The sequence below is a fragment of the Triticum dicoccoides genome, chromosome 3A (assembly GCF_002162155.2).
Source record: "Triticum dicoccoides isolate Atlit2015 ecotype Zavitan chromosome 3A, WEW_v2.0, whole genome shotgun sequence".
NCBI classification, from domain to species: domain Eukaryota; kingdom Viridiplantae; phylum Streptophyta; class Magnoliopsida; order Poales; family Poaceae; genus Triticum; species Triticum dicoccoides.
The window spans coordinates 120,630,623-120,642,017 of NC_041384.1; the positions used below are offsets into that span (position 1 = coordinate 120,630,623).

The 11,395-nt window shown below is 47.4% G+C and overlaps 1 protein-coding gene across 1 annotated transcript; it reads right to left on the reverse strand.

Moving 5' to 3' along the window:
- Positions 1 to 3,419: 3,419 nt before the first annotated feature.
- Positions 3,420 to 8,157, reverse strand: LOC119267500 (trans-cinnamate 4-monooxygenase-like). The gene is made up of 4 exons (XM_037548889.1): positions 7,724 to 8,157; positions 7,169 to 7,608; positions 4,828 to 4,949; positions 3,420 to 4,294 (listed from the first exon to the last, which is right to left on the reverse strand). Exons 1-4 carry the CDS (start codon positions 8,066 to 8,068, stop codon positions 3,696 to 3,698), a joined length of 1,506 nt encoding a protein of 501 aa, XP_037404786.1. The 5' UTR covers positions 8,069 to 8,157; the 3' UTR covers positions 3,420 to 3,695.
- Between the last annotated feature and the right edge of the window lie 3,238 nt (positions 8,158 to 11,395).

An 11,395-nucleotide genomic window follows, 5' to 3' on the forward strand; every position in this document is an offset into this window, starting at 1 on the left:
TATAGAAATATTCCTGATATATACAAAAATTTAGATTTTTTATGGGAAAAGTAGAAACCAAAAAGTATTAAGTTTTCAAAAGTTTATATCATGTATTTGGAACATGTTAAACATGTATATAAATTTTTCCTGGTGTATATACAAAATGTATAATGTGTATGGAAAAAGCAGACATAAAAAGTATACATTAAAAAATAATCATGTATTTTAAAAATGTTAAATGTGTATATACAAAATGTTCCTGATGTATACAAAAAATATACAATGTTTACGGAAAAAATAGACATACAATTTATAATTTTTTAAAATGTTACTCATGTATAACAATTTTTTAAAACATTTATATAAAAATGTTCCTGATGTATATGACGTAAATAATAGACATAAAAATGTAATTTTTCAAAGAAATATTAATCATGTATTTGCAAAATATTAAACATGTACTCCCTCCGTTCCTAAATATAAGATGTTTTGGCTGTTCAAATTGAACTGCCAAAACGGCTTGCAACAGGAATAGAGGGAGTATAAAAAACGTTTTTTATGTTTACGAAAAATGTTGAATGTGTATGTAAAAAGGTTGACATAAAAAAAGCTAAAAAAGCAAAAAAAAACAAGTAAAAACTACAAAAGAACCAAATGGGAAATAAAATCCCAGTAAAACCATGAAAGAAACAAAGAAACCCGTGAAAAAACAAAGTAAAACAGAAAACCAAAGAAAATTGGTGAAGAAACAAAAGAAAACTGAAAAAAGGCGAAAAAGACAAAAGCAAAACTGACCGGGATGACAAACGAGCTAGCAACGTTCTGAGCTAGAGGACGACCTAAGCTAATGTGTCGACCTTGCTACAAACCCTTGCATCCATTAGCGATAGGGAGGAGTTTTGTAGCAAGCAGCAATTTTCCTACATTTTATCTCTCAAACCTTCTCCGTGTCCCAAAAAGTCAAAAATCATAGGATTAAACTTTTCCTCCACTAGCAGATCCCGTATAGTAGCAGATCCCGTATAGTTTTCATCCCTAAAAATTTTTGGTTTGCCACTTCTTACAAATCTTTGGTCAAACAATTAAAACAAAATCATCCCATTTGAAAGCAAACATAAACAATTGTACCATATCATAAATTGAACTTGGCATAAATAAAGTTCATACCATCAATCATAATCATAGTTTGTGCCAAAAGACACCAAATGAACAGGTTCATTCCAAAAAGGGACCAATGCATGGTGGACTAAAAGCCATCGTAGCATGGTCCTTATGCACTCACGTCGTTATCATCAGCTCCACCATTGCCGCCACCACCACACATCTTAACTAAGACGTCCCCACAAGTGAACTCCTAATATTTTCTTGCCTTGTCGTCCATGTTGCTAGGATCCATGAACATGATAGCACGGTCATCGAACACCCTTTGCCTCCTCAATCGCAACCTTTTTTTTCTTGGCCTCCAATGCAGCCTTTTCATCTCAAGTTCAAGTCTTTTTTTTCTTCCGCTAGCACCTTCCTCTCTTCGGCCACCGCCTTTGCCTTCCACTCCTCAGTGTCTTGATCTCATAGAAACAATTTGTGGTTGCCTCATTCTGGACAGCCACCAATGCCCTCTTCATCTCCACCATCACAATTAAATCTTTGTTGTATGGTCCAACACCACCATTTTTCTTGGTTTGCTTTGCAATTTTGATCCATCCGGCCAGACATAAGGAGTGGTTGGGTTCTCTAGCAAGTCATCATCTTCAACAACATTGGTATTGAGCCTTTGCCTCTTTGCTGTTGTTTCATAGTTTCTTCTTGTCCACTTCTCATGTCCATCAAGCTCTTTGTAGCAAGATGCAAAAAAGGCTTTTCTCCCATATCTCTTGTTCCTCTCCTTATAAAGAGCTTGAATGATGAGATCATACTCGTGCTTGGGGATTCCACTTGGTGGCATAAGGTTGACTTGCTCAACACATCTGGCCCATCAGTTGCATTGGTTTTGGATCACACGCCAACGATGAGTGAGAGACCCGATTATGCGGATGTAGGGAATGGACACATGGTCTTTGTAGTAGTCCTCGATCTTCCCCACAAAAAAATCCTTTGCTTGGTTGGCGCCGACCGTGGCCTCAAGAGAGATCTTAATCCAAGCTTCGCACAAAGCAATATATTCCCATGTCTTGTAGTTGCACAACCTAGTCTTCCTCTTCAATGTTCGTCTCCTCCATCTCCTTGGCAGTCCTCCTCATCTCCATGGTGTCTGGCATTGACATGACATTGTCGTCGAGGTCGTGTGTGGCTCTCATTCAACTAAACCGAGAATGCATCCACCTCATCATTCAATTTCTCATTATAAAAGGCATGGAAAGAACCTACCCATCAATCACTTGAGCAATTGAAAATAAAAAAGATTTTTTACCTTGCGGCCATTTTATCCAGCATGCTGGCCTAGCTCCAGATCTTTTTTGAATCTCGGGTCGACGTCAGCTGTCGGAGGTGGAGGGGGTGGTGGTGCGGCTGCAACATGTCGCGTAGTAGGCGTCCGTGGCACGGGACGCCGCGGGGGTAGCTTCCCGGCGACCGCATTCTTCTTCTTCGCGGCGGTCACCATGCTGTTCACTGCCTTGACTGATGGCCGGTGGTCCCGTTTGTCGGCTGGCTTGGACAAAGATGGTAGGGTGGTGCAGATGGAGTGAGTGGCGACCACCACCCGCGACCGAGATAGCTCAATTAGGTTCTTGCCTTGGCTCTGCCCCTTTTGTTCCTGCGGCACCAAATTTGTAGTCGGAGGCGAGTCTCTGGCGCCAACAAGGGTGGCCGGGGGTGCGGCAGGGGTGGGGCTTTCCATTCCGCTGCTCATCGGGGCCGGTGAAGACCTACGGTGGGGATAGTGGCGGCGGCAGCAAGGTCAGTCGGGAAAGATGTGGGCAAATGAGAAGTAGCGAGATTGGGGCTAATTTCTACTGAGAACGGTCATGGTGAGTCTAAATTTGAGGAAGTGGAAGACAATTTATAGGGGGAAATATCATATTTCAGAGATTTTTGTTTTGACGGATGTGCTAGCTCTTGCTTACTTTCTTGAAACAATATTAAACTCAATTATGACTTTTGAAGGATCAGTTAGAGATGCTCTTATAGGAAGCCAATCGGACGGTCGTGCCACAACGATGGCTAAAGATGGACACAATGAAAGTAACTTAGCTAGTAACATAATACACCATAAGGTAAGTTTGCTTGTGTTGCATGTTGTTAATGAGGAAGATATTTGCAGTAACATAAAATATATTACCGTGACATGCCAAAGAAAAATAAGTCTACATAAATAAAGACGTGTATGATATCCACCATGAAGATTGTAACTTATGCATGTTATTAGTTGACCAGCCTAACACCTACTCCTTTTGTCCCATAATGTAAAGGCATTTTTGACACTACGCCATAAATAACAATGATTCTGAGCCAGCTCGGAGTTTGCATTGCAAAATGAGTAACCATGTCGTTTTTTGGAGCCAAGAAGTTTTACATCACATTATATATGGAAATTTACAACACGACGCCTCACATGAAGACAAATAGCCCAACACCAAAAAAATAATTTAAACTTATACTACTACAAAACACCAAAAAAGAAATGCAAAATACGAAGTCACATGCATAGATGGATCTCCCCGCATCAGCGTGGACGCACGCATGCCATAAACCTCCATGTCGTTCATCGAAAATTCTTAAGCCTCCAGTGGCTTGCAGACGATGGTGGCGTGCTTGAGGATCTGGTTGCTGAACTGCCCGGGCTTCTCGGTGGTGTCGATCTTGTCCTGCCCGGGCGGCGGCAGCAGCTGGAAGTTCTGCACCAGGCGTCCGAGCGTGATGCCGATGATGGGCAGCGCGAGGATGATCCCGGGGCAGCTCCGGCGGCCGACGCCGAAGGGCACGAACCGGAAGTCGTTGCCGTGGGCCTCGACGGCCTTCTCCTCCTCGAGGAACCGCTCGGGCCTGAACTCGTCGGCGCGCACCCACCGCTTGGGGTCGTTGGCGAGGAACCAGGCGTTGACGAGGATCTTGGACTCGGCGGGGATGTCGTAGCCGGCGAGCTTGGCGTCGCTGAGGTTCATGTGGGGCACGAGGAGCGGGATGGCCATGCGGAGGCGGAGCGTCTCCTTCACCACGGACTGCAGGTAGGGGAGGCGCTCCAGGTCGGGCTCCGTCACCGCCACGCCGGCGCCGAGCACGGCGACGATCTCCTCGCGCAGCTTCTGCTGGATGTCCGGGTGGTTCACCAGCTCCGCGATGCCCCACTCGATCGACCACAGCGTCGTCTCAATGGCTGCAAAGGATCAATCCAAGCTCCGTCATTGTGGACATTTGTCGCATCGACAATTAATTATTAATTATGGCGGCAAATGGGGTTGTAAAGTTGAGCTAGAAAACGAAGTTCGGTGAGAGATCACGTGGACGCAGCTCTGGCTAGTACACCATTTGCAAATACTGGTATATTTTTTACAGCTCGGAGTGTACTCCTAGGCTCTCCGCACGTTCAAGGAATAATACTGGATCATGAAGAAAGTGTGTGCTTGTGTGATTAATTAAGAATAAAAAGGTTAGGTGTACTGTATGCCTGCGTGCATGTGCCGGCTAAGCGCCGCTTAGTTAAGAATAAAAAGGTTAGGTTACGGCCTCTTTGATCATAAAGTTTCCAATCGTGCGTGGTGCTTTTCATTAACAAAGAAATGGCCGTCGCCGACAACATCATGGCTACATCATATACATGACTAAGACTACGTACTTAACAACAACCACTCCACTTCATGAGAAAGTATGAGTAGTAAGTACATATGTTTAGCTGATGATGAAATTTACCTGCGACGTTGATGTTCTCGACGATGTAGAGGACGTTGTCATGGTTGATCTCGCCCTTTCTCTCGGCCTCCAGGATGTGGTCCATGGCGCACCTGATCTCGCCCGTCTTCTCCAACGCCTCCCTGCAAATGTCATGTCGGATAAGTTAGGGACCCGTACCCATTAATTTCCCAGTTGGACAACTAGGTGCCAAGTAGCTCGGCGTACAGTAAAATGCAGCCATGTTGCTATGCTGGTTTGTTAGCATGATCGATCCGTCCAATTCAATAGAGGAATAAGCTGACAGCTCCATTATCGTACGTGGTCCCACATGATGTGTAACATGCAATGGAAAATGGCAAACTAGGAGCACTACAACTAGCCATTTTAGCCATTTTCTAAACAAAAACTAGCCATTAGCCTGCTTTGTAACTTGTCATTTTTCCCCATGACTTACTAAGCAGATGGCGATCTGGTAGACCTGCTCCAATCAGACGAACAATTCAAATAACTTATGTTTGACGCTTTCCACTGTCGGTGTGATCGTGAATGAGTCGGACCTCCAACCGCTTCAGAAAGCAATTTCACCAATTAAAGCCTTTGCTTTGAAAAGGCCGATCCATCACATGATGCGTGGTTGTTCACGTAATCATCAATCTCTGCATGCTCCGCCAAGCAAAGGTTTCAAGAACACGCAGCCGTATGGACAAAGACAGATCTCAAGTCCCTCCCATCTTGTTGTGCGATGTCAAAACTATTGAGGCATCTGGGTTATGGGAGCATGGCTGCATCGGGCAGCGTTCTAATGGGTCATTGCGTGCTGGTTTGGACGAGAGCGACACGATGGCTGGTGGCCTTGAAAAGGTCAAGTGTAGGCGCAAAGATAACTTGTGCCGAGAAGTTTGACGACCATGCTGCTCCACGACGTTACCGACGTCGCTATCACCGTGATCTGGATGACCACATCAGCCAGCCACCTCGTGGAATGGAACCCCAGCTAACTTGTGCAGGTAGGAGCGCCACCAAACTCGCTCTCCAGCTCACCACCGATTCACTGCAACCGGTCAGCTACCACCGCCGGCCGGCCAGCACCAACCAACGCAACCCACGCACGACGAGTAAAGAAATCGAAGCTGGCGCAAGTGGAGCCAACATGCGTGTCCAATTTGGCGTGCCTACTTGCTTATAGTAGGGTCCCGATAACTGCCACACGTGTGGGCGTTAAGGAATCTACTCACACGTTCTGTGTGGTGCCTAAGAGGACCAGCCCACACGCTTGTGTGTGAGCAAAACAACTACCGCACACACGCCTCTTTTTTTTCTCCCGGTCCCTCTTACACGCGTGCGTGTGGGCGAAAATAGATAACGCCCACACGCCCGGTACGTCAGGCCTCGTACCTCGTGATCCTGCACGCCCCACGTGACACTTTACCGCGCGCACGCAGTTGCCATGGGCCGGACCCTCGTCTATGTTCGTTTAAGTGCAGTTGCCATGTCGCTGAACTACGGTTGCCATGTCGGACAACTACAGTTGCCATGTCTGCTCAACTACAGTTGCCATCTCAGGTCAAAGTTCCAGATTGCCATTTTTTGGACAACTACAGTTGTTGCGATGTGTGGTCTGGTCTACTGCAGTTGCCATGATTTCAAAACTTTAGGAGTTGCCACCTACTAACACTAGACAGTTGTCATGTAGCACTGAAAAAATGGCATGGCAAAAAAATATGTTCGGGTAAAAGAGAGAGTTGCCATGTGCTCACAAACACGTTAGGGCAGTTGCCATGTAAAAAAAAAGAGTTGTCATCTGCTTACGTGCACGCTAGGGCAGTTTGCCATGTACCATGCAAAACATATGGCAACTGACATGTTCGGGTAAAAAAAAGAGAGTTGCCATCTGCTTGTAATCACACTAGGGCAGTTGCCATGTACACTGCAAAACGCATGGCAACTGGCAGCTTGGGTGTGGGAGAGGAGGCGGACGTGTGGGCGAGATGGCAAACGCCCACACACCAGCCCTTGTGCGTGACTGAAAACTGGATGTGTGGGTGAACTGCTAAACGCCCACACACCGGCCCCTCCGTGTGATAAAACGGATGTGTGGGCGAACTATGTCACACACCACATACACGTCTTATCCTACGTGGCACAAAAAATCAGCCAGATTGTGCCAAGATTCGTACATATAGTACTGAACGATGATGGATGCGTGTGGTCGAGATGGTCAACGCCCACACGTGTGGGCGTTAACATTTCCGTTATAGTAACATGGAGTCATGGATTAACGCTAGGCGCACGAATTAATAATTATAGTAAGAGACAATCAAGCACTAGACTGCTACTGGTATAGTGCTGGAGTGCTTACTTGCGCGGTTGGACGAACTGGTCCTCGAACACCTTCATGCGCTTGGTCTTGAGGTTGGTGCAGCGGTTGAGGTAGCGGCGGAGGAAGGGGCGGAGGACGGGGATGAAGTCGCCGTAGTTGTAGTCGAAGCTCTGGGAGAGGATGCTGCGCTCGGCGTTGAGCGCCTTGAGCTGGTTGAAGAGCGGGTCGGCGGTGCTCTCGAAGCGGCGGTCGAACATGATGCGGAACATGTCGTTGTACATCATGAGCTGCAGCCTGCGGCGCACCACCACGCCCGCCGCCGCCGCCGCCGGGTCGGCCCTGAGGTCCTCCACCACCAGCCGCGCCTCCTCCTCCCACCCCGCCCGGTTCTGCGCCACCACCTTGTTGGTGAAGAAGGGCACCGTCATGATCCGCCGCATCTTCCGCCAGTGGTCGCCGTACACCGTGAACACCATGTCCTGCATTTGCGCGTCAATTACCAGCGTTAGTTAGACGCCCGTTAATTAATTACTTCCGCTACTATGCGATCGAGGAGCAGATTAAATCAGGACGATTAATAATTGATGGATTTACCTGGCCCTTGCCGGTGAAGATGTCGAAGACGACGTTGCGGGTGCGGGAGCCGAACTCGACGCCCTGGGTGTGGAGGACCTCCTTGGCGAGCTCGGGGCTGGAGACGACCACCAGGTTGCGGACGCCCATGCGGAGGAGGAACACCTCGCCGAACCGCCTGGCCATGCCCATCAGGTTGCGGTGGTTGAGGTCGTCGCCGACCTGCAGCCAGTTGCCGACGATGGGCGCGCCGGAGGGGCCCGGGGGGAGGCGGAGGCGCTTGCCGGCGAGCTTGGCGACGGCGATGGCCAGCACCGCCGCGGCGAAGAGGCCCAGCAGGGCCTTCTCCAGGAGGAGCACGTCCATCGGGGGTAGGTGCGCTGTGCGGCTCCCGTGTGTCTGTGTGTGTCGTGTCGCTGGTGGGGAGGGGCGGGCCGATCTGCCGAATTAATTTGACGGACGATTGCGCAGCGGTGGGGATTTTATAGGGGGGGTTTGACGGAGGTAGGTGGCGGGCGGATGTGAAGTGGTACACGGGGTCGGCGATTCTGGTGGTGTGGGAAGGCGTACGGGTGGCGGGGTGGGTGGTGGTGCGGGCCCAGCTGTGGTCCGGAACCATTTTTTGGGGGGGCGGGCATGGGCTAATCGGGAAAGAGGGCCGGCGGGCTCGTGTTTGGTGGGTCAAGGAGTTGGGCTGGTCAAAACGCACAAGTCGGGGTGAGTAGAGACATAGTAGTACATGGCGGCCGGAGCGCCACCAACCGCACGCAGAAACTGTTGGCCGATCTCGTGGCCGGGTCAAAGCGATGAAAATGGCGTTTCCGGCCAGCAACGCGACCACGAGTTTGCTGGCATCCTGAGAACTAGAGGGGCAGCCGCGCGAAGCGTAAGGTACGGTGACAACTGACAACACAACCACTGTGTTCCGCAGCCGCGTGTTGCGTTAGCCACCTCCTCCGCTTGGCATGCGTCGGTCGCCTCGTCGTGCCTCTGAACCCCGACCTTCTCCGGCACCGGCGACCAGCTCCCACCATTCACCGACAACGTCAACTCCCTTCTCCTCCTTGGGCGACATTTCGGCCAGGGTGTCCTCACCTCCAACTTGGAGATCGGCGTTGTGGGAAGAATCGGCCGTGGCGTCCCATTTTCTACGGGTCTGCGTCATGGAAAACGGACGGTGAGGTTCCTAAAAGCATCTCTGGCCGACCCTTTAAAATGTTTTAAATTCTTTAAAAAATATATTCGAGGAGTTAAATTGGACCTAATTGAATCCTCAAACTATATTAACTTAAAAATTATAAACGCCGCGTGGGCAAGCCCTCAAATTCACTCAGTCACGGCCAGTTCTCAAGGAAAAACACCCCCTCCCCCCCTTGTGCCCGCTGCTCATCCGCATCCATGTCGGCACCGTCCTCCTTGTCTCCGCCGGCTACCACGCACTACCGTCGACACCCTGTAGCAGTTGCCGCCCTTCCGCCCCATTCCGATTTGCTCGTTGGTCGTTGTTGGAAGACGCGTCTACACCCGTCGCCAAATCGACGCACCTACGTCCCCGAGAGTGATTTGCTCCCTGTAAGTAATATAATCGGCTTGCCCTTGGCACAATTAAAGATTTGACCACTTGTTGCACCATTGCACGTTTGTTATAAATGACATTCTTACAATTATTCTTGTGATCAAACAAACCATCAAAAAGTCTTTGTAGCGTTTACACTTTTACAATGACTCCTCACTAACTTTCATTAACAACTCTTTTTTATTCTTGTTAGGATCGATACTCTTACTTATCAAAAATGTATACAATAGATTACCTACACTTATGAGTTATCAGACCTCACTACATTTGGAAGAGCTAAGCTCCCCTTACCTGCAAAACCTTTGTATGGCTTGCTTTCAGTATAGAATTTGGGCATCCGATCGTCGTTAAGGCATGGCATTCGGGGTTATATGAAGCCTTGCTACTTGATGTGCTAGTAGGATGAAGGTATCATCAACCACTCTCTCATCCAGTGTGTATGAGTGACATACTTGGTGGCACTGTCTCAACAGATGTTCCCAAAGTGGACTCAGGGGTGGAAAATGTTGAGAAAAAGTGAGGGCTTGCTCAGCAAATGACTATTCAAGCTACTCACCGAGGGCGGGTATGACAAGATTTGCTTAGAAGTAAGTATCTCGCCTTTAAAACCTTGTCACAAGTACTCCCTCTGTAAACTAATATAAGAACGTTTAGATTACTAAAATAGTGATCCAAACACTCTTATATTAGTTTACGGAGGGAGTAATTGCCAAGCCGGCCAATTTGCTGGCAATGATTGCATTTTTAACACGCAGACAGTTTCAGATTTTTTGCAAGACATTTTCCAAGGCTATCAGCTTGATCCAGATGTGGTCCTCTTTTTGCCGGGAGGAAGGGCTGGACGTCTACGATCTATGGGTATAACCTATGGGAGGCGGTTGATCAAAGGTTTATGCAGCCGATTTGGGCAGCGTAGCAATATGATGTATGACACATGAACGTTCATACTCCTTCTGTTTCATAATGTAGTGCACATAGATGTTTTGAAAAGTGAAGCATCACAAATTTTGACCAGATTCGTTGAGAAAAGCATTTACTTCTAGAATGCCAATCTTATATCATTAGATTCATTTTTTTGCGAAAATATTATTAGATTCATGAACTTTCATACTTTATATATATACTTGGTATTGTAGATATAAATAGTTATTTGTACTAAATTGATCAAAGTTTTTAAAGTTTGATTTTTCAAAAAATCTATACGCACTACATTATGAAACGAAGGGAGTATTTTCTTGTTTTTGTCGGTTGATCTTCTCTTTGCTTTCCCACGTGGGCCTTATATCGCTATTTGAGTTGTTTGGGTGTTATAAACAATGCAATAATTAAATGGAGATTGCGTCATTGCGTGCATCAATAAAAATCAAGTCTAAAATAAAGGTCCAAGCCTGATTTTCGTGAGGTTAGAAGTTCCAAATCTTGTACTAGTCCAAGTTCAAGGTCCTCCAACTCAGAGCTGGTTCAAACTTGATTTTTATTGTGTCTGGTAGTTCAAAATATTCTTTACGTAGGTGATTTGTATCATTGGATGATCACACACACCGTTGTTATACTGAACACGAGCCTGTCTGGTGATCCGTGAACACATGCGGCAGCATCCAGCAGAGCAGAATCTAACCATAAGATCAGCAAAAAAACTTGGGTTGTCTGGTCGACTAGCCTAACAAAGCAGAAAGAAACAAACAGAGGCATCGAGCAACAAACAGTGGGAACGTTTCAGCAGTAACACACATATGGGGCCGTTTCCAAATAACACCCCAAAGTGCTTAGGACCATTTGGATCTTGCATACGTGCATCAAGAAGTCAAGGCTCCTAAACTGGATCAGTTTCTTAATTTGGTCAAGGCAAAAACCTGCACAATTCAAAGGCATTTGACATCACTAAGCATTTCAGCAGCATGTGAGATCACCACCATCATCAAGAGAGCAATTAGCAGGAATCACTCTTCTCCTAGAGCTGTCGGTTTTCGAGCTCGACGACTTTCTCTTGAAGAGCTGCCACTTGCCAGTTGAGTCGAAAAAACACTGAATAGAATAGATACAGGTACGCTCCAAGCAAAGCAATATTTAGCCGCGGGATCCCCTTGACTTGCCTCATCGACTTGTCAATATCCTAC